Source organism: Thunnus maccoyii, chromosome 4 (assembly GCF_910596095.1).
Source record: "Thunnus maccoyii chromosome 4, fThuMac1.1, whole genome shotgun sequence".
In the NCBI taxonomy this organism is placed as follows: domain Eukaryota; kingdom Metazoa; phylum Chordata; class Actinopteri; order Scombriformes; family Scombridae; genus Thunnus; species Thunnus maccoyii.
This window is the reverse complement of record NC_056536.1, coordinates 2,425,607-2,453,267: the sequence shown is the minus strand read 5'-3', so window position 1 is coordinate 2,453,267 and position 27,661 is coordinate 2,425,607. Positions and strand designations below refer to the sequence as shown.

General features: G+C 38.9%; 1 protein-coding gene across 2 annotated transcripts in view; it reads left to right on the top strand.

Moving 5' to 3' along the window:
• The window catches only part of plod1a (procollagen-lysine, 2-oxoglutarate 5-dioxygenase 1a), a 38,446-nt gene that overhangs the window by 7,608 nt on the left and 3,177 nt on the right, over positions 1-27,661 (top strand). Inside the window, exons 2-18 of one of the 2 annotated variants that reach the window (XM_042409198.1) lie at positions 2,108-2,199; positions 2,484-2,617; positions 6,150-6,313; positions 8,451-8,563; positions 9,122-9,185; positions 12,628-12,725; positions 13,688-13,789; positions 13,972-14,103; positions 14,536-14,657; positions 18,338-18,442; positions 18,632-18,757; positions 21,517-21,658; positions 21,789-21,902; positions 23,532-23,597; positions 23,960-24,064; positions 24,588-24,734; positions 26,503-26,628. In XM_042409198.1, the coding sequence (XP_042265132.1) occupies positions 2,108-2,199; positions 2,484-2,617; positions 6,150-6,313; positions 8,451-8,563; positions 9,122-9,185; positions 12,628-12,725; positions 13,688-13,789; positions 13,972-14,103; positions 14,536-14,657; positions 18,338-18,442; positions 18,632-18,757; positions 21,517-21,658; positions 21,789-21,902; positions 23,532-23,597; positions 23,960-24,064; positions 24,588-24,734; positions 26,503-26,628 (1,952 nt within the window). Of the gene's footprint in view, positions 1-2,107; positions 2,200-2,483; positions 2,618-6,149; positions 6,314-8,450; positions 8,564-9,121; positions 9,186-12,627; positions 12,726-13,687; positions 13,790-13,971; positions 14,104-14,535; positions 14,658-18,337; positions 18,443-18,631; positions 18,758-21,516; positions 21,659-21,788; positions 21,903-23,531; positions 23,598-23,959; positions 24,065-24,587; positions 24,735-26,131; positions 26,629-27,661 lie in introns of those variants that run through there. The other variant, XM_042409199.1, reaches the window with a different exon arrangement.

Here is a 27,661-nt window from a genome sequence, read left to right as displayed (position 1 = left end):
AGGAGATAGCAAGAGATGTTTCCAGTGATTTTAATCAGGATCACTCAAAGGCATCTTGAGTTATGAGCGAATATGTGATATGCCATGCCCACTTGCACCAGTCAATATGGAGCTTCAGATTTTGGTTAATACTCACCCCCAGAGCAAGCACACCAATTTTGGCGAAATTCTGTCCACCAGGTTTTCAGATACACATTTGTGGTGCCCCCTATGGATCGGGCTCAAAACGCTTTGGTAGACCTGTTCCCAGTGATGGACTGAACATGTGTACCAAGATTTATAATGTTTTGACAAACGGTTAATGCGTTATGGCCAATATTTTAATCAATTACTAAACTAATTGATTTTTTACTCTGTACATGATTTGGGCAATTTTGAAGTCAACCAGATATTTAATATGGAAACAAGGAAGCAGGTCTGTAGTTTGAGAGCACTTTTGTCTCCAGCCTTATATATTGGTATGACTTAAGCTGTTTTCATTGTTCTTGGAAATACACCAGTTTGTAGAGACTGGTTACAGATATGAGTCAGAGGTTTTGCTACACATTCAACAATATTTTGAACTGTGGACATGTCAATTCCATTTCAGTCTTCTTACTCTTGAGATTTTTAAGTGTCAATAATTTCTTTTTCATCTGTTCCACTTGTAAACATAGCTTCTTTAACATATATGTCTTTACTTTCCACATCATCTCTGCTACCAGTCTTTGCAATCTCCATTGCCAAACAGTATCCAAGGGTTGTTTCAAATGAGGGAAAGTTAACATGACCTGAGAGGAATGTGTATGTTCAAAAAGCATGTAGTAAGGACAAATGCAAAATATCATGTGTGACAATCAAAGGAGTTAATGTATAGAACAACTGCAGTGAAGAAATTAAAACATTTGGAACACTAATCAAATTTAAAAGACTTTAAAAATAATATATTAAACAGATATGGGATGGATTTGTGACATTTTGTTTGTTTCTAACCCGATTGATTTGTTCTTCTGTTATTTTCTTCTGTTATTTGAATGTGTGGTTTGTTTGTTTTCTTGCTTGTATATTCTATTTTGTTGCTTCTTGCTTATATATTTTATTTTTTGTTTTCTTCTAACATGTTTGAAATAAAACTTGATAAACTAAAACTAAACTGATGCAGGTACTGCTGGTAGAGAGGAGGGACTGCTGGTCAGACTCACTGCTGTAGGTACTGCTGGTAGAGAGGAGGGGCAGGCCAGTGTCAGCCCAAAGCCTTCAAGAATCCAACTAATTTTAAGATACTTAGCCAATTAGACTCAATTGTTACATACCATGAACGTCTGTTTTGAGCTTGTTCATAGTGGCTTTGGATGAGAAGGAAGCTGACTGCTGGAAGCAAGCAGTTGTGGTCGACTGAAGTAAAGTATAATCTAAAGTCCGTTTCATTCTGTCCGCTGTGGACTCTGTGCACTTCTGTCTGCTGTGTGTGTGTTGATTGTTGATTTACAAATCAAAAGTAGGCGATTGGCGATTCTCCCAGTATTTTTTTTTCCACCCCTGCCTACTTGTGCGCATCCAAAGAAAAAACACAACATTTCAAAGACGACAGCATAGCTTTCCGGTAGCCTGCAGCTGCATTACTTTTCCAGACACCATGGCCACTGCCGGAGTCAGAGAAGATGGAGAAACACCAGAACTGGAAAATCCCCCTGCTTCCCTGGAGTCACTGGTGCCTTTGCCTTCCCCATGATTTGTGTAAACAATGAACGTTAAACTTTTACTGGCCTTGGGCCATCGGTTATGTAGGACCCTATAAAAATGTTAGTTCTGTGTCAAGAGAAATAGATTTTTCCTTCAGCATATGTGGAGTTTATGGTATAAACTCACACTGATAGTTAGACCTGCAAGGGCAGACGAAGATGGTGTTCATAACTTAATCAAATCTCATCTTGAAGATATATCATGGAGAGGAAATAGAAATTAAAAAAATCCAATCAATTTCTAAAACACATGCACAATGAGACATATATCACAGAAACTGACAGTTATGGCAGCACCATTGGGTTGGTTCATGCCTGAGGCAAAAGAAAATGAGAGACCTACAATATCATCTTACTGAATTCCTCTATAATGCTTTGTCTTCCAGAGAATCTCCTTGTTGTGACAGTTGCAACCAAAGAGACTGATGGCTTCAGGCGTTTCTTGAGGTCGGCTAAACACTTCAACTACACTGTCAAGGTAGGAACCTCGGTGGCAAGATCTCGGTTTAAAGTTCCTTTCCTGCTGTCTGGCCATGAGAGCCTCTCTGTCTATTCTTTAAAGGAAAACAAATACATATTTTTGTGCAGCATGTCTATAATCTGCTAAATGTCTTTATATTTAGGACTTTGTTTTTGTCAAAAGTTAATCAAAGTAAAACTTGGCAGGTAACATACAGTAGAGTATCTTTATTTAAGTGGCAGGAAAGAAGACTTTTTGTCCTCAAATTGCAGTAAATGGTGTGTGTGTGTGTTCTTTTGAAGGTCCTTGGTCGGGGTCAGAAATGGAGAGGAGGTGACTACATGTCAGCTCCAGGAGGAGGCCAGAAAGTGAGACTCCTTAAAGAAGCTCTGGAGAAGATGGAGGATGAGAATAAAATAATCCTTTTTATTGACAGGTAGAGTGTTATCACCGCAGGCAGTTTGAATCTCAAGATTTCACTTGACATGAGTAACACCCTTGTAATTAAAGGGCCATAGCAGAGTTCTCCAAATCATACAAGTGGGGTTTACTAACAGCGATTGGTTTCCGTTCATTACACAGTCGTATTCAAAATATTCTTAACTGCTTTTACTGTTGTCAGTATTAATGTTGGGTGGTTATACTTTTGTTTGGGCAGGTTCAGTGGAAGAGTCTGCACTGCATTCAAAAAATAGTAGAAATTGCAATTCCCTCTAAAACCACCATTTGTCATTTTTACATTTACAGATCAAATGAATAACATACAAGTTAATCAGTGCGCTTTAGGCCCTGTTTACACCTGGCATTAACATGCATCTCCACATGCATCCTGAGTGACCACTTGTGATTGGATCTCACTTCCTCGCTCTATATGCAAATAAACATGTACATCATTACCGTTTGCAAAGACCAAATTCGTTCGTGATTAACCGGCGGGAGGACCGGGGGTCTGTGTACCCTCCATCTAAATGTAGGAATTTGTGCACTCAAATATCTTTATGACTTTATGTGGGGAATTATGAATTATTATTGTGCACAACTCCAACATGAAATTATTTGTCTACTGACATAACTCATATTAGAGTGGGTATGATAATAGGGAAATAGTCCTCCTTGTTGGACACACAAGAGAGGTCTATTAGAATTATGATTGTTATTAATCTTAATTATGATTTTGCAAGGGTATAGGTCTTTTAAGGTTAAGTGACTGAGATGCAAGCACAAGAAAACACAAACAAGTTCACTTTAGTTACATGCACATTTATTATTAATACTACAGCTACAAGTACTAAACACTACAAAATTTTACAAACAAGACACAAGAGGGAAAGGGAAACTGGTACACAAGGCTATGGCTAGTGAAAGTTTGAAATGCATGATGCAGAGTTATGTATTGCGTAGTTGGTATCAGAAACCTGATAAACAGATGAGATGACTGTTACCTGAGAAGCAGCAAGTCAAATCAACGGTACCACAGCTTAGTTCAGAATTGCCAATTGAAATTACAAATCATGAAAGCACCAGGGTTTAAACAAGTTGATGGAGGTTTTGTACGAATACTTGCTAGCTCCCTGGGGTAGCTTCCTGTTGAGAATGGAGTCCGTTGTGCTGGGGTGTGGAGCTGGAGTCTGGATCTGGTAGTGATGAGTGAGTTGGCCGGTCCTGACTTGAAAAGTTCCCATTGGATCTAATGTTAATTAACATTCTGTGTTTTTCTGCATATAGAACAAGTTGATGCCTAGTCTGCCGGAAAATAGAGGACGTCAGTTGAGTAGGTGGTCCTTAAATGTGGCCCAGGACACATTGCGTTTACACTGGTAAAAGAGTGTGGTCACATGCGGCCCAGACCACCTCCGAATGTGGTCTGAGTGATCGGATCTCAATCCGTCCTGAATCCGTCTTAGGTGCGTTTACACCTGTATTTAGAGCTGTCTACTTGTGATTGGATCATCCAAGATGGATGTTAATACCAGGTGTAAACAGGCTCTTAGAGGTGTTGGTGGGTGTAAAATAACTAGGATAGGTGGATTGTACGTACCTAGCATGATTGTCAACTTGATCAGGTGGTAAGTTGGCCAATGATAAGCACAGGCTAACTCTGCTTGTCCTGCTGTCCTGCCCCAGAACTGCAACATGCCCACAAGTGCTCTCATTCTGAAGGCAAACTCACTAAAGCCTTGTGAGTCTCCAGCATTCAGAGATCTCACTGAGGACCAAATGATGTGGTTGGCCATAGTGCTGCAGTGAGTGTCTTGGGGTAGGAAGCTGTGAAGGGGCATTTTTAACATGGCAAATTCCTGAAGTTCATCATGGATGAATAAAGGGCCTTCATGATGGAACTTGTAGGCAGCAGCCTGCTGAACAGGAACAGCTGCAGGAGACACCACAGCTGGCTGTTGCATGTAAGGACAAGAGGCAGCAGTTTGTGAAGGTTGAGGAGGAAGAGGAACAGCATCATCCTGTCAACAGTTTTACAGATGTCTCTTTTACAATGGTGGTCTATGGGGAAAATACTTCTTTCGGCCGCAGGGGGAATTTTTCTCTGTAATACCGTGAGTAGACACTAGGAAACATTGGCTGCAAGGCTGACCAGCAGAACCCTATCCAGCTCTTATAATACATCCATGTGTTACATCGATTTCCTTACTGGACACAATACAAATTAGCAAGTGAGCGAACATCAGATTTTTTCAGTGTTTCCCAGAGAGGATGTCTTAACCCACTCCGTGTGTCAAAGAACAGGCTGAGCAACGTGTCACTTGTTTGAAAAAACGCTCACCCTAGCTTTAACCCCATTTTCATAGCCAAAATCAACGCTGACGTCCTTGACATTTCTGTTTCCCCTCCAGTCAGCAGTCAACATGGACGAAGAGAAAGTAAATTCTCTTATATGAATAAGAGAATTTATAGATATTTATATATATATTATTTGGAGGGGCATATTCGGAAAAATGCCATATGATTAATAGTGTCACTGCTGCCCACTAGTTATTTAGACAGCAAAGCATTTGACAAAATGATCTGAAATTAAGGTAGAAGTGTATAGACACCGATATTAGCATTCAATAACAACCAGTAAACCAGAATGAACTCTGTATGAGTAAACATTAGCAGGCACGTTAGCCAGCAAGTTAGTCTGTAACTTCCAACCGGTCATTAGCGCAAGCACAGCTGGTCCGCCTTTGGGGCTCCACTCCTGATTTGTAAGGTTAACTCCCTTTACACATGGCCGTTGGCACAGACATGGACCTCCTCCACCAAGGCTGATGGCTGCATGATAGAGTTTATTTGCCCAGTGGTGCATTGTAAACACCACCCCCTCACGTGGTTTAGCCCGCCAGCTGAGGCGGTGTACCAGTGTGTGGTGCTTGGAGCCAGCGTGTGAGCAATTTAGTAGATGGATAAGAGCCAATGATGCCCATCCACTCTACCAGTTAGAGTGCAGCTGCCAGCCGACAGAGCTTAGAACTTGCAACTGTCAGCAGTGAGGAGCTCCACTGCTAAAAGCTACTGATTCTGTCAGTGACGATATGATTTCAGTATAGTCAGTTCACTTTGAAGATTTGGTGTTAAAGATTAATTAGTGCATGTACTTATTATCTCACTCCTGGAAAGGAAACATAACTATAGTTGTCAAACTGTTGAAGTGTATCTTTATGCAGCTTTTAAGTAATGTATAGTGGTATATGGAAAGGTAGTTAAAATGTGTTAACCTGATGGTATGGTTCTTACATACTGAAACATGTGCATATACTGAAATCAAGAGAGAGTATGATTTTTTTTTCTAGTCAAGCGGTTCCTTTTATGATAGTAAACACAACCACTGACAACTTAACTCTCAAAATAAAGACTGCTGGCATCTTATAAAGGCTACCCCTTCATTTGTTTTGAATATGTCACTGGCTTCACACACTGCTGAGCCACACAGCGCAGTAAAGTTCTCTATTTTCACTCCCTGTTTTACACAGCTTTGATATGGTTTTCGCCTCGGGTCCCAAAGAGCTGCTCAAGAAGTTCCAACAGGCCAGACACAAGGTGGTGTTTTCCTCTGAAAGCCTGATCTGGCCCGACAGACACCTGGAGGACAAACACCCCCACGTCAGGGAGGGCAACAGGTTCCTTGGCTCAGGGGGTATGTTCGTCACTCCTGTCATCCACACAGCTAGAAGAGGCCACATAGCTCCAATGCTAATGAAAGAATTGTAAATGTTTATTACGCACATTCTGATGAAATTAATTGTTTCATACATGACCAAACATTGTTAGCCATATTACCAGCATGGCTGTAGGGATTAGAGATGTATCATCGGCCACTGATCGAAGTTCTTTGTTTTGGATGTCAGTCTAGCAGACTGATAAAAACAATATACCTGTGTCATTCAGAAGTGTGTAGACACTTGTGATTGATATTGAAGATAGTCAAAAGAGTAGAAGGTTCTAAGCGGTGCAACAAGCTGTTTGGTCTTGCCTGGTCAGACTTGCAGAAACAGTTTTTAATTAAAGCTAGAGAACACCCACTAATTATTCATGTTGCTGCTTATCATGTAAATTTCATGTTAATCGGTTGATGTTTGTCACATAAGGCTGCCTCTCTGTTGCCAGTGGGGGGTGCTATCACTATATCTCAATAGTGACATGTAAACGTGTTCAGGCCGGGACTCCTATGAAGCATGGGAAATTTGGTGCAGGTTGGACGATGTACATTCAAGTTACAGTAACGTCCCGCTTCATGACGAAACATTGAAGTTCGCTGTGTCGCCACGGCAATGTCATATGATGAAAACTCAAGATTTTCATAACTTTTCATCATAAAGGTCTTTCGATGACATTGACCAAATTTGAAGTTGGTCAAGTTAAATCTCTAGAAGGAGTTGGTCAAAATAAAGCACCTGTAAACTGCAAAAACAGCGCTAAATTTGCAATCTAAATTTAAAATAGCTGACCTCCTGTTGGACTTAGGGTATGGCTCCAAGAGGCTTTTTTGTGCATCTGGACATGATATATGGACCTGTCAAATTTCGTCCATCCATGAAATTTGAAATTTTGTAGGGGCGCTCTCGAGCTGTTTTGCCACGCCAATCCCTAAGAGCCATAAAATATTAAATCTTTCACCAATTCTTATGAATGTGCAGATTTCATAAGTTTTCAAGCATGTTTAGGCACTGATGGAATATTATCATGTAGATGTTTTCAGGCCAGGACTCTTATCAAACATGTAAAGTTTGGTGCAGACTGGAGCATTTACACTAAAGTTATAACAATTTCCTCTGTCAAGGCGAAACATGAAAACTCAACACCACGCCACGGCAACGCGCTTCAACGATAGCTAAAGCTTTTGATAACCTTTGATCACAAACTAGTCTAGATGACACACACTGATTTTGAAGTCATTTTGATGAATTCTGTAGAAGTTCGTTAAAATACAAGGCATGCAAATCGCCGAAATTGAGCACAAAATTCAAAATGGCCGACTTCCTGTTGAGACTTTTTTGTGCGCCCTAGCATGATACATGTGTGTACCCATTTTCGTACATGTAGGTTTAACGTGCTGTGGGGGCCGCTTCGTTGAAATATTGTGGGGCGTGCTGTCGAGCCATTCTGCCACACCCATGCCGGCCACCTATATGATATTACAGACTTTAAGACCTGTTGTGTGTGCAAAGCTGTGTGAGTTTTCAAGCATGTCTAGCCCCTTAAAAACAGCTTCGTATTTTGCAGCGAACAATGTGTTGCCATGGCAACGTCTTTTGATTAAGAACTCAAAAGCTTCAGGGGTAATCATCATCAAGGTCTTACACCTTGGCTGACCAAATTTGATGTGTTTCTGACTAACCTGCAAGGAGTGGTTACCAAAAAAGTGGTGTTTAAGACTTCCTGTTGACAGTAGGTGGCGCTATGATCATGATTCCTTGCACTTTCAGTGTCAGGGACTGTTGGGCCCTGGCACTTTCATGCTCTGGCCCTAATGATAAGCCACATGTTTGTAAGAGGGAGTATGGCAGTTCCTTTTTATAGCAGAGAAACAGCAGGTCTTTAGTCAGCACTCAGCATAGGGCTATGGCTATAAAAACTGGGCCTGGCAGTAGTTATTGCTCATGGCATTTTGAAAGAGAAGACTTCACTTTTCCCTGATGTGTTTGAATTTGGACACAACATGGCACACAGCAGTACAGGTACCGTACATTAATATGAACATTTGTTGAACAGACAGACAATATAAGAAAAAGCTAAAGTCATAGTTTCTCATTTCCTGTTTGCTGTTATCTCAGGTTTCATTGGTTACCTTCACAACATCAAAGAAATGGTTGCTGACTGGAAAGGAGAAGACAAAGACAGTGACCAGCTGTTCTTCACCAAGATTTATATCAATCCAGAAAAAAGAGTAAGAAATGTTACACTGCAGTTTCACTTTACGTTTTATTTCATGCCAATGTTTCATTAAATTGTATTAACCCATTTAACATGGCTATGTATCTGTTATTTTATTATGTACTGTAAATTCTCAAACAGTGGCCTCAAATACAGAGAGAGCCAGGCCTTTATTTGAAACCAACTTATATCAGAGAAAGACATTTATTTTAGTTCCCTGTTTTCTGATCTGCTCCTGTTTTAATTTGCTGGTGTTTGCTGTTGCAGGCTCAACATCCCTCCATGTTTATCTGTTGTCTTAAAAATGTATCCTAATGTACTCCATTTTGCAGTTTTTAAACACTGTTAAGCTAGTGTCAATTAAACTCAACGCTTCCTGGACAGATGCTTCAAATTAAAAGCCTTCCTTTAACTTGACACGTCTGCAGGATGTCTTGACTTTTACAATAAAAGTGAACAAAACAATGGCGTAGTAGAAGTAGCTGGAATTAATTAGTGAATGAAAACAACATTTGTGTTAAAAAGATGACTGCTACATATGTATTAAAAACAATATATTTCAATCTTTCAGAAATCCATAAATATCACATTGGACAACAAATGCAGAATGTTCCAGAACCTTCATGGAGCCCTTGGTGAGTTCATTGACTTTTGTTTTCTTAGCCCAGCCAGTGAACTTTCTGAAGCAAAGTCCCTATACAACAAGATAAGTGTCCCTACAGAAGACACTGTCCAGTTTACTGGCTACTTCTGTAATATTAGAAATGTTAAGTTCACCCTTCCAGTAACAACTTTGCTTGTTGCCATCTTTCACCACTTGTTTCTTCAAAGGCGGCAAGAAATTTTAAGTATCTTATCATCCAGATGGCAACTTCCTTTGCATGCTTTATGCCATCTATAGAGGGATGAAGGCCATACAATATAGGCCATGTTAGTGCAAGGCTGTTGGACAACATCATCAATGAAAGAGAATCATTTGCACACAAACTCTAAACCACAAAATAAATGATAAAAGACAATGTTTTGAAAAACGTGGAGGGGAAAAAAGAAAAAGAAACTAGTCTATGTTTCATACGTGAACGGCACAGTTCCCAGTAAAAAGGACAATAGAAAACAAAATGGAACTCATTTTCTATATCATTTAGACAACACTTTGGAACAAATTGGATTTTCTTCTTCTACACTAACAAACAGTCCAGTTTCAACAGCAAGTGTACATAAAGGGTACTGTTATAAGAGTAGCGTAGCTGCTTTAAGGAATAGGGCAGTGCATAATGTGTGTGCATAGCGAGAGTGTGGTTGAGCGAGTGGAGAGAGCAAGCAGCAGAAAAGTGATGGTGAATGTGAGCAGAGCAGAGGAAAAGTTTAGTAGTAAGTAGCACCACTGCAAAGCACTCAACTTAGGGGAAACACTGGCTCAAGACCACATGGATAAACCAGAGGGCGATTGGAAAAAAAGTTCTGTGGATAGATGAGACCAAAATCGAACTTTTCAGCTTGAATGAGAAGCATTATGTTTGGCAATGAGCAAACACTGCATTCCAGCATAAGAACCTTATCCCATCTGTGAAACATGCAGGTGGTAGTATCATGATTTGGGCTGCTTTGCTGCCTCTGAACCAGGACAGCTTACAAACATCGATGGAGCTATGAGCTCTGAGTCAAAGTCCTGACCTTAATCGTATAGAAATGCTGTAGAAGGATCTGAAGTGGGCAGTTCATGCAAAGAAGCCCACTAACATCCCTGATTTTAGACTATTCCATAAGGAGGAATGGGCTAAAATTCCTCCAAGCCAATGTGCAGGGCTGATAAACAGTTACCGGAAACGTTTGGTTGAAGTTATTGCTGCAAAAGGGGGTCACACCATTTACTGAAAGGAAGGGTTCACATACTTTTTCTTCACACAAATATGTAAGATTTGATAATTTTCCTCTGGTATATGCAGATAAATAATAAATGAATTAGTTTAATTGGGTTTTCTTTATCTAGTTTTAGAACTTGTAAAAATCTGTTCACATTTTAGGTCATATTTATGCAGAAATAGAGAACATTCACAAACCTTTAAGCAGCGCTGTATCTTCAAACGAGCCTCACATGGTTCCCCTGCTTGTTACGTTGTAATTGCTGATTCTTCACCAAATGAGTCATACAGAATACAAATTCTCCTTCTGGGCCCTGGTTAAGCCCTATATAAATAAATCTTTATCACGTATTTTATTGAAAAATACACAACTCCACATGTGATCTGAACCACTATTTTTTATATTATGTATGTATACCAAAAACATGCAGGCTTGGTTGATTGGCAACTCTAATTTGCCCATAGGTGTGAATGTGAGTGTGAATGTTTGTCTGCCTCCATGTGTGAGTCCTGTGATTGACTAGCAACTTGTCCAAGGTGTACCCCGCCAATCCTCAGCTAGGATCGGCTCCAGCTCCCCCCAACCTTCTAGAAGATAGGCGGTATAGAAAATTACCATAAATAGATGTAAATTTACAAAACTTTTTAAATATATATTCTTTGTTCAGACCTCATGGGAGTTTGAAATGTAAGGATATAAAAACGTATTTGTTCAACGATTACACGGGCTGCAAGTTTGGACATGAGTTGAACTCTCAGCAGCAGCAATTTTTTTTCTCTGAGGTTAAGGATGGAATTTGTGAGTTCTTTGTGAAATGTGTTAAAGCTCACGTACACAACATCAAGAGTCCATGGGCATGAATAAGATTCCCTGAGGATTGCCTGCTCCCTCAAATCCTCACTCTGTAAGCTCTTCTAACTGCTGCATGACCCTGGAGCAAAATTTGCTGTTGGGCCCCAAGTGACCCACATACTTAAACACATTTATTTTAGGAATATCTACCACGTGAGAACAATACAGACTGAAACAATAAAGATCTAGGGTCTCATTTATAACTGTTGTATACGCACAAAACAGGGGAAAGACAGGAGAGATTGGCGACGCAGATGGTGAGGTGGTGAATTGAAGCCAGATTGTGAAATAAAACAATAAAAGTCCGTTCATAGCTGTCACTTTCCTTCACCTGCAGCTTCCCGAGTGCAAGTGATGAGCAACGCTGACTCTTGACACTGATTGGTCAGGCATCTCAAGACAGAGAGACTGATTGGTGTGGCGAAAGAAACACATGAACATCAGTATTCATGAATACTTTTGCATGGACAAGTTACGGTTGAATGTGGGCATGTGATAAGAAAAGGCCACACAATTAGCAAATATGGAGGAGTAACCTAATTTGATACAGTATTGTAGTTGTGCAAATGAACAATTATCAAATTACCAAAAAACAAGTGACACGCAGTGAAAGAATGGAGTTTTTGGGGCACACTGGTGTCCCCAAAATATCAAGAAAGGCATTAGTTTGAACAGTCGACTGCATATTGAGAATTAAATTAATTTCTCTATTCTTCACTGTTACTGCTGGTTGATGCGAAATGCATGCTGGGATACTTCCACCCAAGTCAGCTCCCAAAGCATGCTGGATAAAATAGGAGGAGCAAGAACATTGAAGTGAAATTACTGTCAGATATCGTAAAACAGGACTTGAAAGGTTGAAATTCCAAACTATGATTTTAAAACTGAAAAATATGCTTTAAATATTCTAAAATAGGATTTGATTGTCTGAAATGATTGCTTCACACTTACAATGTTTGCAATGTAATGTTTTCAGTATAAGACTAGTTTTGCAGGCATGTAATACACTCCTTGCAGTGTTTCATCTCACTTTTTTCAGAGATTCAGTACTTACTTTTCAGAGATTCAAATATGCACTTTCTGCTGGGGTTTTAACAGGGTAAATGATTGGAAACAGAAAAGAAAAGGTTGCACTGAAAGACCAGACCACCTTGGGAGGGAACTTGCAGATTCTCAATCAATCACGTGGCTTCAGCTCAGCCATCTAAGAGGAATCCATCAAAACATGTTTCAGTTGGCCAGATGGGATGTCAATCAATAACACAGAGGAACACAGATTGAGAAAGGCCTATTGTCTCCAAAAGTGGAACTCACCAGTGTGAGTGTGTGTGTGTGTTTGTGTGTGTGTGTGTATGCTTCCAGATGAAGTGGTGTTGAAGTTTGAAGATGGACGGGTACGGGTCAGAAATGTGCTGTATGATACCCTGCCTGTCATCGTCCACGGGAATGGACCAACCAAGGTACTGACTTGTCATAACATACTGACCAATCACATGCTCAACCCAGCAGCTTAATGAAGCTAACCATCAGAGTAGCTCAAGGCAAGGTCAACTGCTGGTACTGGTGTCTTAGTACTTCCAGTACTTAAGGCAATGAGTCTGAGACCATGACACCTCATGTGCCATGATCAAAATAAAACATATAAAACTGATGTGAAAAGGCATTCTCAACAAGTCATCCAGCAATGAGCAGCCGAATCAGTCAAGATGAATTTTTAGCCGTTAATGGTACAAACAGACTGTCAGTGTGTTCCAAGTCTCTCTGCAAAATATGTTGGAATATGAGCCAAACCCAGCTTTATTACTGTTGGCCTATTTCCAACTGAAATTAGATTGCATATTTTTTATGCTACAGCATACGTATCTGCTCTGTAAATCACCTGAACGTTCCCTTTAAGAAAACTCAATACCCAATAGGGACCCATATTTTTTGGTGTCATCACAGCACCCCTTGTCTTTGCATATACCAGAATGTTGTTGTTTATGTATAACAGAGCAATGATTTATTATCAATTATTTCATTTTAAACAGTATTACATGTAGCATAGAAGCAACTACTACTCCCATGAAAATTTACCAGTGCAGCAGTGCGGGTACTCACATCATCATAACTCTCATCCATATCCATAAAATTCACTAACACAAAGTCAAAACCCCCTTTTTTGTCTATTAACATGGGTACAAGTCTTGTGTCACAGCGTAGCTTGCTGAATGAGAAACCAAACCAAACAAACCAAACAAAGGGATTAGCTTTGTGATTTAATTTGATGTAGTTTTATTAAATTGCTGTGGTATCGTAACAGGTGCACAGTAAATAGACCCTGACAAAGTACTTGTAAATATTGTTTTTTTAATATTGAAAATCAGTCACTCTCTTCCTCAAGCACTGGATATCAGATTGAGAGAACATATTTGTTTTCCAGCTCCAGATGAACTACCTGTGCAACTACATCCCCAATGCATGGACATTTGAGAGTGGATGCTCAGTGTGTAATGAGGATCTACGCCCACTCACAGCTCTTAAGGTCTGTTCACAGGTTTTTGGTCTCCTGATTGACCAATTGTCTTTCCCTCAATCACATTTAATCAATATTCTAAATTATTTTAGCTTTTCAATTAATGTTTTTTCCAACTACCTTTGGTACCAAATAGAAGTGATAATCCTTTTCTCCTGGAACTCCTGGAATGTTTATTTTCCTTCCAACAGGAAAGTGAATACCCACTGGTGGTGATTGGCATCTTCATTCAGCAGCCCACCCCCTTTGTCACAGTGTTTTTCGATCGCCTACTGAAGCTCCAGTATCCCAAGAACAGGCTCAAACTCTTCATTTACAACCAGGTAACAGGAGATGATTTAATGCATCATCTTTAAATTCACATTAAAGGCAAGTGTTACTGATAGATTTTTTTCTAGCAAAATAGTTTGAATAACATGGAGTACAAGGCAGGAGTGGATCTATTATAATCCTCTACCCCAATTAATGAAACCAGGTTTCTTCTTTTAAGTGGTATTTAAGAAAACAGCTTACTGGAGAAAGCTGATTGTAAACCAGTCACTTCAGTGCATGTAAACACACTGACTGACAAAAAAGGTAGTGATGAAGGAATAGAAACAGGTTGTAAGGTTGCACAAACATGCACCACTATAACTTATGCAAGGATCCACCTCTGTTAAAGGCTGGCTTTTACGCATATTTAATGCAACTCTGTGTGATTCAGAGTCCTTCTGTCCACTTCTTCTTTTATCTGTTTATTTCTTCTTTCCCTACAGGAAGCTCATCACGAGCGTCAGGTCAGCTCTTTCCTGAAGGACCATGGAAGTCTTTATCAGGATGTCAAGTTGATCAGGCCTGAAGAAGAGATGGATGAAGCTGCGTCCCGCAACATGGGCTTGTGAGTTATACAAAGAGTGGTTGGCTGTATGACACATCAGTAGTTACAAAGTATTCCTAAAGAAACTGAGCTGCTACAGCATACAGCTCAATTTCAACAGTCACATGAAGACAATTACAAAGTCAGCCTACTATCAGCTGAAGAATATATTAAGAATTAAAGGACATGTCTCAGCAGGATTTGGAAAAACTTGTCCATGCATTTATCTTCAGTAGACTTGACTACTGTAATGGCGTCTTCATAGGTTTCCCTAAAAAAATCGATCAGACAGCTGCAGCTGATTCAGAACACTGCTGCTTGAGTCCTCACCAAGACTAATAAAGTGGATCATATCACTCCAGTTCTCAGATCTTTACACTGGCTTCCTGTCTGTCACAGAATTGATTTCAAAATACTGCTTATAAAGCACTGAATGGTTTGGGGCCGAAATACATTTCTGATCTGCTGCTACATTATGAACCATCCAGACCTCTTAGGTTGTCTGGATCAGGTCTGCTTTCTGTCCCCAGAGTAAAAACTAAACATGGAGAGGCAGCGTTCAGTTTTTATGCTCCACATATCTGGAACAAAACTCACAGAAAACTGCAGATCAGCTGCAACTTTCAGTTCCTTTAAATCAAGGCTGAAGACTTTTCTGTTTGCCACTGCTTTTAAATAAATCAAATTTGAAGGTGAAGAAGGGCTGAGGGCTGAGAAGAGTTTGGCTCCAAGGCTGAAGGATGCAGGCATTGCTGGGTAGTCGGTGCTTCGGTCCTGCAGGTCAGAGGGCCCAGGTCACTCCTTTGTGCAGTCCTTACAGAGTTAGCGGCAAGCTAACTCTGCTTCATGGCTCCTGTGCCTATTAAATCAGCCAGCAGATTTGTGTGGTAGCTGCTGGTACTAGATAACTTAGTTATTGAGTCTTAGGCAGGCTCTCGCGTCTTCTGCTGTAAAGAAACGAGTTCTGTGTGTGTGAGAACTAAGCAGCAGGGCTGTTCCCACAGTAGCCGTAAGGGGAAAGAGAGGGAGAGGGAGAACAGGGGAATCTCTAGTTTTCTTAACCTGGGTCTATGGGTGGAGTTCACACTTGGGTGCAAGCAACCAAGGACTCTTTGTTTCTTAGAGTCTTGTGTGTGGTCAGCTGGTGAGACCCAACACAGTATTTCTGTGAGTGTAGCCTTAGAATATCTAGCTGTCATATATTTCTGGATGCTCTGTAGTGAAGCTTTTACTACATGTGCACGGTGCACAGGGATGGAGGAAAGTTTCTCTGTGCTCACCTTAAATCTGAGTTTAACACAAGAGCATTATTTATGACATCACAAATACAGTAGTGTGGAGTTAATCAAGCATTTTTATAGATCTTACATAAATAGCCTCTAAAGGTCTAATGTCTGTGTTTAAAGTTGAACTGAAATAGTTCATTCTCCTCACCTATTGTGTAAGGAAATATAATTGATAGTGATAGTACTACAACAATTGGGCAGAATTTTCTGTTTTCTTAAGAGGATGAAACAGTTTTTGGACATATTTGTGGAAATAGTGGATGAGCCTCAAACCTTTGAGTGGGTGTTTCCCATGGCAGCAGTTGACTAGCAACAAAAGTTAAAAATTGGTGTTTCGCCCACGCTGTTCAGTGGAAAGAGGATGTCCAGGAGGGACTGCTGCTAACATTTGCTCAGCTTGTTTCTCTGATAATTTAAGATCCAGACGTTCAGTGGCTAAAACCCTTCATCTGGTTAAAAGATACAGTTAAAAACGACCAAGATCTAAAAAGTTTATCATAAAAATGTGGCTGAAAACTGAGCAAAAGTCAATTTATGACGATTTCTTGCGGGCAACCACAACGCTGAAATACTATCATGATGCGTATACCACAGACTGTATGGCGTACACTCCTTGGTAGAGGCCATTGTAGCAGACAACCACAATGCCAATGTATGCATCTTGTGCACATATACTCTTTGGTAGAGGGGGTATGACGCCATTGACATGCGACCAAATGAAACGGATTGGTTTTTGGGTTTTTTTTTTATTAATTAATCTTCAGATAACATAAATGGAGTAATATGACAGAAATATAGAACAAACACATATACAACGCCAGGGATTACAGATAAATATGAAATGAAAATGGTGCAGTAAAAAAATAAAGATATAAAAAGTAAATTTACACAGTACAATTATACTAGTATATCAAATTTGGAGCACAAATGTAGTTTTCACAGCTTTTCTATTGCATGAGGTAGACAATGTTTTAATGTAGGATTCTGTTTCTTTTTTAAATGTACAAAAAGAGGGATTAACTTTTAGCGCCTTACATTTATGTATATACAACTTGGCCAGCAACATGATAAGATTACATAGAAAATATTCATTGTCCAATTCTCTTCCATAATAAAGCCAAACATACCATCCTTCAAACAAAGAACAAAAGCATCATAAATATGGTCTAATATGAAACGACAGATGCCTTGCCACAGATTTCGAGTGTGTTCGCAAGACCAAAACAGATGGAAGACAGTCTCTGGGTGTATCTTACAAAAAGTACAAGATACATCAATATCCTTCTTAAATCTTACTCAAAATGATTTGACAGAATAACAGCGATGAACGATCTTAAAAGAAATTTCTTTAACTTTGTAACCAGTAAATATCTATCAGGAAGAGACCATATTTTTTTCCCAACATAAATCCTGAACAAATGCATTCCAGGTCACAATTAAATATGGTACAGAGACACAGTCAACTTGGAATAAGTTACAGATTTTTTTGTTATTTTTACAGAAAGCAGATAAAAAAACACAATTTTCCTATAGTCGTAGTCAACTGGATCAAGTGAAGGTGTCACAGCAGAAGGTGAAAAGACATAACCCTTATAGAGCATGATAACATCAGATGGAATGGCATCAAAAACAATAGCTTTCCTTCCTTATTGAGAAGTTGACTCACCAATACAATACCATTCCTGAACCAACTGTCAAAAAATAAAGATATCCTTTTGTAACACATATCCTTGTTGCTCTGGAAGTTTTTGTGCAGCTAGCTGGGGTCTTGTAGGATGTGTGAGAAGTGGAATCATTGATTGGAAACAGCAAGTTTTTTTTAAATAATTTTTTGAACATATTTTGGTGTATAATATTTTGAAAGGGGCTTTATCATTCTGGAAGTTTTTGTGCAGCTAGCTGGGATGTGTGAGAAGTGGAATCACTGATTGGAAACAGAAAGGCGTTTTTTTTAAATAATTTTTTGAAATTATAGTCAAATAGTGCATTTTTTCAATTCTCTGTTTGAATCAAACCGTACTGTTCAAACCACATTTAGCCGACAGATCATTCATGTCTTCCAAGCAGAAAACCTCATCACTGTAATAACAGAAGTGTACGCGCAGTGTTGATGAAATATATTAAAGTGAAAGTGCAAGCTTCTGGAAAGCTGTTTCTGTGACTGCTGGTGGAGGTTTTTATGGATCTTAATGTTTCCTCGATGAAAAACAAAGGAGGTTTTATGCACACGGGAGGTTTAATTCATTTTTAACTATATTACAAACAAGAATCTAAGCCAGACAAAAGGCAACCATCATGTGTGGGAATACATGTCAATATGTGTGCTGTTTGACACTGTATTGTTTACATAAAGCATATGTCAGTATTGCTCCTTAAGTTCACATAACGTACATGTCAATGTTTCCTTTCTTTCAGTGATATGTGTCGGAAGGACAAGGACTGTGACTATTTCTTCAGCTTGGACATCGAAGTGGTCTTAAAGAATGAGAACACGCTCAAAATTCTCATTGAACAAAACCTGTAAGTATATTTATCAATGCTGAATTGTCAGTAATAATCCTGTGATGGTCTCTGCTGATGTCTTGGGACTGCTGTAGTCACGACCACATGTAATAAATCTATTCACTTCTGTGAAGACTAATTTAGTAGCTTAAGTTATGTTTTTACTAACTGCACTGTTGTACTAACACTTCTGTAATTGTTCCCAAGTCCTGTTGTGGCACCGATGATAACTCGGACTGGCAGACTGTGGAGCAACTTTTGGGGAGCCCTCAGTGCAGAAGGCTACTATGCCAGATCTGAGGACTATGTGGACATTGTTCAAGGACGCAGGCTGTAAGTTGCTCAAATGTTGTTCTCTAAAGACTTCACATAGGTGTTAAGCTAGACTTTGTAAGATTTGGTTGACAAACTAGACTTGAGAACTTGAGAAACTAGTCCAAATGTCCATAGAAATATAAACTTGTGCATCTGATCACACTGAAAATACAGTATAATGGTGGGGTGCGGCGGAGAGACGTAATCTTAATAAATGTTGGTAATATCCTGATCATTAGTTTATTTTTATATCAGAATGATTATATGTAATCCGTCTCACTCGTCATTGGTAAAAGATCAATTTTATTGAACTCATAACCTACTGTAAATTCTAAAAATAAAAGCATATGTTGAAATGATGCACAACCAAATAAAGGCCTGGTGAAAAGATTGAGCTGCCTTAAATTACCTATAGCTCACATGGTACAAAAGAAAGATATAAGTCTGCACACTGTAGCTCCCTTCGATGCAGTTTAAGGAGACATCCGTTAGTGATGTTTGGAGTTACATGCTCTTCTTCAGACTAAACTAAATATTTAATTGCCATCTTCAATAGATCATAGGCTCCAGTCACATGACAGTCACATGATACGTGTGTAAAACCCATCCAATCATTGATCACCATCTTATATACGAGTGCCAACACATATGTAAAAAATTCTACCTGACAAGAACATGGCAGCAATAAGTAAACAATCACAGGAATGATCTTATAGTAAAGTCCTCATTGAGACCCATTGGTGTGAGAGTATCGAGTGTATAAATCCAAAACAGTTTTCTTCTCAGGAGTAGAGAGTCAACGTCGCTTCTTCTACAAGGGCATTGAATAGCTTCAGTGCCGATGTATCTGAGAGTGGATATGCTGTGCAGGGCTTTTTTAAGCTTTTAAGCATCTGGGCTTGTTACATCCTGGTTACGAATGGCACATCGGTGTTCTGTGATCCTAGTTTTGAGGGGTCTGGTTGTTTTTCCAATATGAGCAAGACCACAGGGACATTTAAGCATATATATTATATTTTTATAACAGTCCAACGTAGAGTGAGGCAAAGCTGGATGACATTTTGGATCACATAGCCACTCCTGAGACCTGGAGATAAAAGTCAGCACCATATAGAAAATAATTGAGGGACATCTTTTTAGAGTATAGAGGTGCCTCCATTTAAATCTAGCCATATTGAAGATATAACAGCTACTGTCCTGATGCTTTTCTTTTGTGCTGTGAGGGTTCTTTCTATATTTCTATATTATAATTTATTTTAAGAGCATGCAGCTCGAAATGTCACTAGTGGATGTTTCATTAAACGCCATTGAAGGGAGCTTCAGTGTGTGGACTTTCATCTTTTGTACATTGTTTCTTTGGTCCAGCACCTGTTTGAAGTTTATTGAATGTGTACATCTACTACACTTTTTTGATAAAGCTCACATGGTAAATTCAGCACAATTTATATTTCCACTGCACTAATTCCATCATAAAACAACAGAGTCATGTTATCCTCACAAATACTGTTCTTATTTACTAATTATTTCCAGTTGCTTCTCCTTTATGTTTTTCTTCTTTTATTTATTTTTTCCTCAAAAAGGGGGGAGTTAGGAAATGGTAGGTTGATACAGAGGGTCAGGCAGAAGAAAATATCTGGGCACCCACTAATTATACATTATGTTGCTGTATATCATGTGTAAACCACACCATGTAAATTTCATGTAAATCGGATGATGTTTGTCATATAAGGCTGACCTCCTGTTGTCAGTAGGTGGTGCTATGACTATGACTCAGTATTGACATGTAAATATGTTCAGGCCTGGACTCTTATCAAGCATGAGAAATTTGCTGCAGGCTGGACAATGTACATTTAAGTTACGATAACTTCCCACTTCATGGCGAATCATTGAAGTTCACTGCATCGCCACGGCAATGAAGTTCAATGAAAACTCAAGAATTTCATAACTTTTCATCATAAAGGTCTTTAAATGACACTGACCAAATTTGAAGTTGGTCGAGTCAAATTTCTAGGAGGAGTTTCTTAAAATACGGTGGCTGAAAATTGCAAAAACTTTTCTAAAATTGCAAAATAAATTCAAAATGGCTGACTTCCTGTTTGACTGAGGGTATGGCTCCAAGAGGCTTTTTTGTGCATCTGGACATGATTCATGGGCCTACCAAATTTTGTTCATCTATGTCAAATTTAAAGGCTTTAATGTTATTATTATTAAATTTGACATTCTACGGGGGGGCCCTCGAGTCATTTTGCCACACCCAAGACCAACAACCATATCAGACAACTATATATACACCTTCTGACGTGTGTGCCAAGTTTCGTGAATGTTCGAGCACTCCTAGCCCCTCAAACATAGCTTCCTGCTTCATGGCAAATAATACATCGCCATGGCAACAGCTTTTGATGAAAACTCAATAGCTTCACCATGTAGTATTGACAGTAGCTTAAAAACAATCAAACTTTGCAAAACTGCGTGTAAGCAACTGGCATTAATGAGCGACAGAAAACAGTGTATCTGTTAGAAAAGAGTGGCGGTGAGTATGATATGACTCTGTTGCTGTAATGATAGAACTAATGCTTAGCAGAAAACAGGGATGCCTCTTACTAAAATATGATGAAATATACTTATAAGACAAGGGAAATAAGGAGCAAAGTGTCTCTGTGACTGACGTAAATAAAGGCCACTATTTCAGAATGTACAGTATTTTAACACAGCCTGTTCCTGATATTAGATCCTAGTGTTAGTATGTAAATTGCCTAAGACTGTCTTGTTTTTTTTAGGGGTGTGTGGAATGTCCCATATGTGTCCAATGTGTACCTGATGAAGGCCAGCCTCCTGCGATCAGAGCTCAGAGACTACGAACTGTTTACCTCGCACATTTTAGACCCTGACATGGCTTACTGCCACAATGTTCGCAGCAAGGTCAGTAAGAATTCATTAAGGCAATGGCTGAATCACCTCATTTCATGTGCAGCACTTGTAGTTGACATCTATCTACTATATACTGTTCCCTGTAACATTTGACCTGTTATGTGTATTTTCTTTTTTTCAGGGAATCTTCATGTATGTAACCAACATGCACACTTTCGGTCGCATCCTGTCAACAGAAAACTATCAGACCAATCATCTTCATAATGATCTGTGGCAGATCTTTGAAAACCCAGTGGTGAGATTCAGCATGCCTTTTAATGTATTACTAATAGGACTAGTTTGTAGTGCAGAAGGGGCTCCCCCTTCTGGTGGTTGTTGGTTATTTCAATGGCTGATATCTCTATATAAAGTGTAGGAGTATTAATACTTTATTATTTAATTACCTTGTTATTGGGGACACCACCTCCTTTTGGTAAGGATTTGTTAGTGCCAGGAGGGAGCACTAACCCTTGTTCAATTTAATCAATGAATCAGTCTCACAATCTTAAGGTCTTGTCCCAAACAGTGACCTCTGTTTACTGCAGCTCAAAGAAACAACCAAACGTCAGAAGAAAGAATCAAGTCATTCCAGGCTGCTCTGAAAGAGTCTTTAGGCCGGATTCACTTCTAGTTTGCAGTATTGCTCTCAGAGAGCAGGTAGAGGTTCAGTTTCAATTATTGTATTCTTCTTCAGGAAGAAGCTGAGGATTCAGGAATAAAGTTAACTGTGACTATGCTCAAATCTTCAGCAGTGTCTACTTCAAAATAAAAAAACTGTACGTGTTTACTTCAAAATTAAATTACTATATGTGGAAATCCAAGACTTAATGTTACTAATAACAATAAACCTCACTGGTAGCGAGAAAGGTGGCGAATCAGATCAATAAAACGTTATTTTCTAAATGTTTCACAGCGGTTACATTCTAAAGCACAAATAAACACGCCCACACCCCCACACACCTCTGCTCGACCCTGCGGCTGAATGCAGCACCGCCTGATTTAATCTGAATACGGCCTTAACATAAGGGAATTTAACTCTTGTCAATAGAGGGCGGTAGGGTCACATATAGTACAAAGGTAATAAAATAAAAGTTCAGTATCTCTTTAATACATAGTCACACAACTATAAAAGTTATACCATTCTTCTTGTATTTACAAGACAAGTAACATTACATAACTTGCATAATGATTAGATATTTAATTTACATGAAATTCAGGTTTTGCTCAGTTTTGCAGGGAGGCTTCACAAAAGTCCTCAGGAATGTGAGTTAGAGTTTATAGCTTTGGTGTGGTAAGATAAGAGAGACTGTGTCCCATTTAAGGTTGGGGCTGTTTGGTCTTTCTCCAGTCCAAGTAGCCTTAGGGTCAGTTTTATGCTTTTAGTTCAGGCCATAATTTTTGGATGTTTGGTCAGAAATGGTCTCTTAGGGGTCTTTCTGAGTCTGCATCATTGATCAACCCCCACTTAGAAGCTTACAAAGGTCAGTTCTGTAGCTTGTTTTACCCATGGATTATCTATGAATCATGTAAGTGGTCCTACACAAGGGAGTGCAACTTGATGCAATTTGGACATGCAACATGTTCAATATTAATAAACTTGGAATAACCAAGCGATCAGTTCAGCTCTGTTATGCTTTGGGGGGCATTTTGCTGGCATGGTTTGGGTACATTTGTCCCCTTAGAGGGAAGGGTCACTGCAAATCAATACGAAGTTGTTCTGAGTCATCACCTTTATCATATGATGAAACATTTCTATCCTGATGGGAGTGGTCTCTTCCAGGATTAAAGTAACTAGTAGCAGTGGAAAGTGCAACAGTAGCAGGAATAGATGCAGTTGTGCTCTGGATTTGCACTGAATAGTATGTATGTTTTGTGCTTCTTTCAGGACTGGCAGGAACGCTACATTCATGAGAACTACACTCGCATCATGAAGGATAAACTGATTGAAACTGTGAGTTACAACACAAGTTGTTCAACAGACACCTTAAAGGAGCAGTGTGTAAGATTTAGTGCCATCTAGTGGAACAGAGTTGGCAGAAATGGAATAAAATATTCATAAGTATGTTTTAATTAGTGTATAATCACCTGAAAATAAGAATTGTGTTTTCGTTACCTTAGAATGAGCTCTTTATATCTACATAGAGAGCGGGTCCTCTTCCACGGAGCCTGCCTTTTTGAGTTTTTCAGTACATGAGTTGTCCACGTTGAATCACAGTAAAAATACAGATTTTATATAGAGAACTCTTAATGACAGTGAACACTTCTGGTGGTTATCTGGTGGTTAAATTGTGCTGTGTATTTTCTGTGCCGCAGCCTTGTCCTGATGTGTACTGGTTCCCAGTTTTTACCGATATTGCTTGTGACCACATCATTGAAGAAATGGAACACTTTGGGAAGTGGTCAGGAGGAGGCAATATGGTATGTTATCATCCTGTATCAAATCTACTGCAAAGATTTACTAAGTGAAAAATTAGTATAGAAGTTGTTTTTTTTTCTCCTCTAAAAACCACATCAAGGATTTCTCCCCCTGCTCTTTGCAGAGCAGTTTACATCCGCAATGAATTTGACACAAGAAGCAGTATGTGTCATTTTTTGTGTTATTTTGATACCACTTTTGCTGTGGTATAATAAGCAAGTCACAACTTATTTGAAGCAGTCTTCCCAACGGATTTAATTTTTACAGATATAAATATTGTTTTTCTTGTAGCCAGAATGGAATAGATACAAGACAAGTTTGTTTTGTCAGTACTCTAATGACTATGACTGTAATGACTTTAATTAGTTCTCCCCTTCCCTGTAGATTATATGAACCTCAATCACATGTCATCATTGCTTCTTTGTTTTTCAGTATTTGTCATTATTTGAAAAAGAATCTTTCAGTAAGTTTTGCTGATAATGACTTAAGGTTTTCTCTAAACTGATTCATTTTCTTGCTTGTCAGGACAAAAGAATCCAAGGTGGCTATGAGAACGTCCCTACCATCGATATCCACATGAATCAAATAAACTTTGAAAAGAACTGGCAACAATTTTTACTGGAGTACGTAGCACCGATAACAGAGAAAATGTATCCTGGTTACTACACCAAGGTAAGAGTTCTTATAAGATTCAAATCTGAGTTGAGAGGAATTTCAAATGTCTCATACTAACAATTACAGAATCTTAAATTGATGTCCTTGAACATTATCAAGAAGAAACTGTGCTTCCTAAAATGATAATGTTTGCTTTAAAGCTGACTGAATTACAGAAAATATCATTGGTTAATAATATATTGGTTGTAATATGTGATGTTCTTATTTATCCTATTTTGTTTCCAGCTTTGTTGCAGAGTGGACGTTGCTGTAGTGCTTTTACTACAGCTCACCTGTCAGTCTGATAGAGTAGTTAAGTGGGAGGAGTTATTTTGGGTGTCCAGCGTTACAGAAGTCCTGTTTGAATGGTGTGGGTGGTCATTAAACTGTCAATTATTAGAACAATAGTGGGAATGTGTTGAAAAAAAAACTGATATCCTACTCAGGGACGCTTGATTAATAAAATAACTTAAACGTACAGTATTGTAGTTTACCCACTTCTACTATTTGGAGGAATTTAAAGGATAGGTTCGCAGTTTTTCCAAGTCAGTGTTAAGACAGACTTGAAAAATTGTGAACATGAGGTTATTACTAAAAGAAAACACATCCACTCTGCTACTCTGTCGGGTCCAACCGTGACAACTTTTTCTTTGGAATATCTATGAATGAATGTTAGGAATTAGTGGATGTAGCGTTTGTCTTTTCAGTCATGGTGACAATCATGCTCTCGGCGGTGTGTGAAAATTTGTGGATCCCAAGGAATTGCTTTGAAAGGGAGTGAGTATTTCTGGCAGCAGGATGGTGAATGTGGGATTGGGTCAAAATAAATTACAGTGTGTGTGTGTGTGTGTGTGTGTGTGTGTGTGTGTTCATGGTAATGAAGGAACATGTCACTCAGTACAACAGTGACACTCGATGTGTTTTTAATAGTTTTTGGACAGCAACAGAGGTCTACATCAAGATATATCAGACTTTGATAGATACACAATATTAGTTAGTAGATCCATTTATTGTTGACTTGGCTCTGCAGGGATTTGTTGACAAAAAGAAAAATATAGAATATCATTGAACTTATCTTTTAAGAAAAGAAATTACTTTTATGCTTTTATGACTAACTATATATACTAACTTTGTATTTTTATAGAGAGAATTTATATGAAAATGCATTGCTTCTTGACATGGTACTGAAATTATATGTTTTATAAAAGCTCAGTTGACAGTCAGAAAATGAATCACTAGCCATTTTGATTACTGATCAGTCATTTATCAAGTTGAAAAATGCCAAACATTTGTAGGACAAAATGATCTTAAACTTTAAAGACACTGTGAACATATGATGTATGATTTGTCATTAGCGCTGACATGTTACGGACTAACTCAATAATGTATAAGATGATGATGTCTTCTTTCATCAGTGTTCCAATCCCTTGAACTTCGTGGTGAGGTACAAACCTGACGAGCAGCCCCTGCTCGAGCCTCACCATGATGCCTCCACATTCACTATTAACATAGCTCTCAACAGCAAAGGTGTTGACTACCAGGTAAATGAGGAGGACCTGGCAGGTAATAGAGGCTTCAAGACATGATGATGCAGGTGATCTGCACCTTTCTCTCTGCTTCTTCTGCTCCATCTCTGGAAGTGAATGCTAGAGCAGAAACCAAGCTGATGCTTCTCTTTATTGAGCAGGAGCTGTGAGGGCGCACATGTGTTCACACTTTGTTTGGCCAGATGAGCAGTTTCTATGCAAATGCTTGCATGACTCCTTTCTGTCTGTTGTGTTTGCAGGCTCAGTTTGACTTGGCCTTTGTAGTTAGATATAAGCCAGACGAGCAGCCGTCTTTGAGGCCACACCATGACGCCTCCACATTCACTATAAACATTGCACTCAATCAAGTGGGCCTTGATTACCAGGTGAGTGTGTTTGGAGGTGAAAATCTGACATTTCCAACTGGTAGCGCATGGTTACTACACTCTAAAAACAGTTCTATTTACCCAAGATACAGTTTAATCCCATTACCCATGCAACTGTTCATATTGTAAAACACATGGCAAACTTAGCTGGTTAGTAAATGGGGATGTCCACCTCAAATCAGAATTTACATTGTGCTGTTGAACTGATTTTGGAAAGCTATGTCAATTGGTATTTTAATAAAAAAAGTTATGAATCAGAAACGTGTCACTATCCCAATAAAATCACCCTGACTGCTGTCACAGAGTTGGTTGGTTTATTCATTCAAAACTACTGCAATATGTGTAGGTTGTGAAAATGTGTGACTTTGGCACCCCCTGGTGGTAGAATAAACAGGACACTTGTCTCAGTGTCATGTCATATCAAGGAGAGTATGGTTGACAAATTGAAACCAAAAAATTGAAAATAAACAATGCACAATATCATACAAATACAGTGAATTCTACTTTAAGGTGGATATTTCCCTCAAACATACAACACTTGTAACTAAATCATCTCAGGGTGGAGCAATTCTTATTTTTGGGTCAGTAATTTCCTAATAAATTCTTAAGAGTTTCCTTGAAAGAACAATGTACTGGGTACTGATAATAGGGAAAATAGGAGAAAGAAACCCGAGTAGATATTCATTCATTATTAATTTATTATCAGAAACTTCATAAATGTTGAACTGTATGCCAGCCAGCAGCGAAATTTTACATTTTTTGCATGTTCAGCTGACCTGCTGTACAATGACTTAAAGACTCTACACTTAATGGAAATAACGACTTTGAAGCATACCAGCTAAACAATGTCTTTTTCCGTGTAATTAATATGAAATTACAGAGTTCTTTCCAGGAAACATCCTAGAAAAAATTAGTAGAAATAAACAGAATTAGTAAATAAAGCATTCAATTTCAAATTTTGGGTTCAACACGTTTTTGGGTGTAGAAAGATGTTGGTCCTCAGGGTTCATGAATGTCTGGACAAAACATTTTT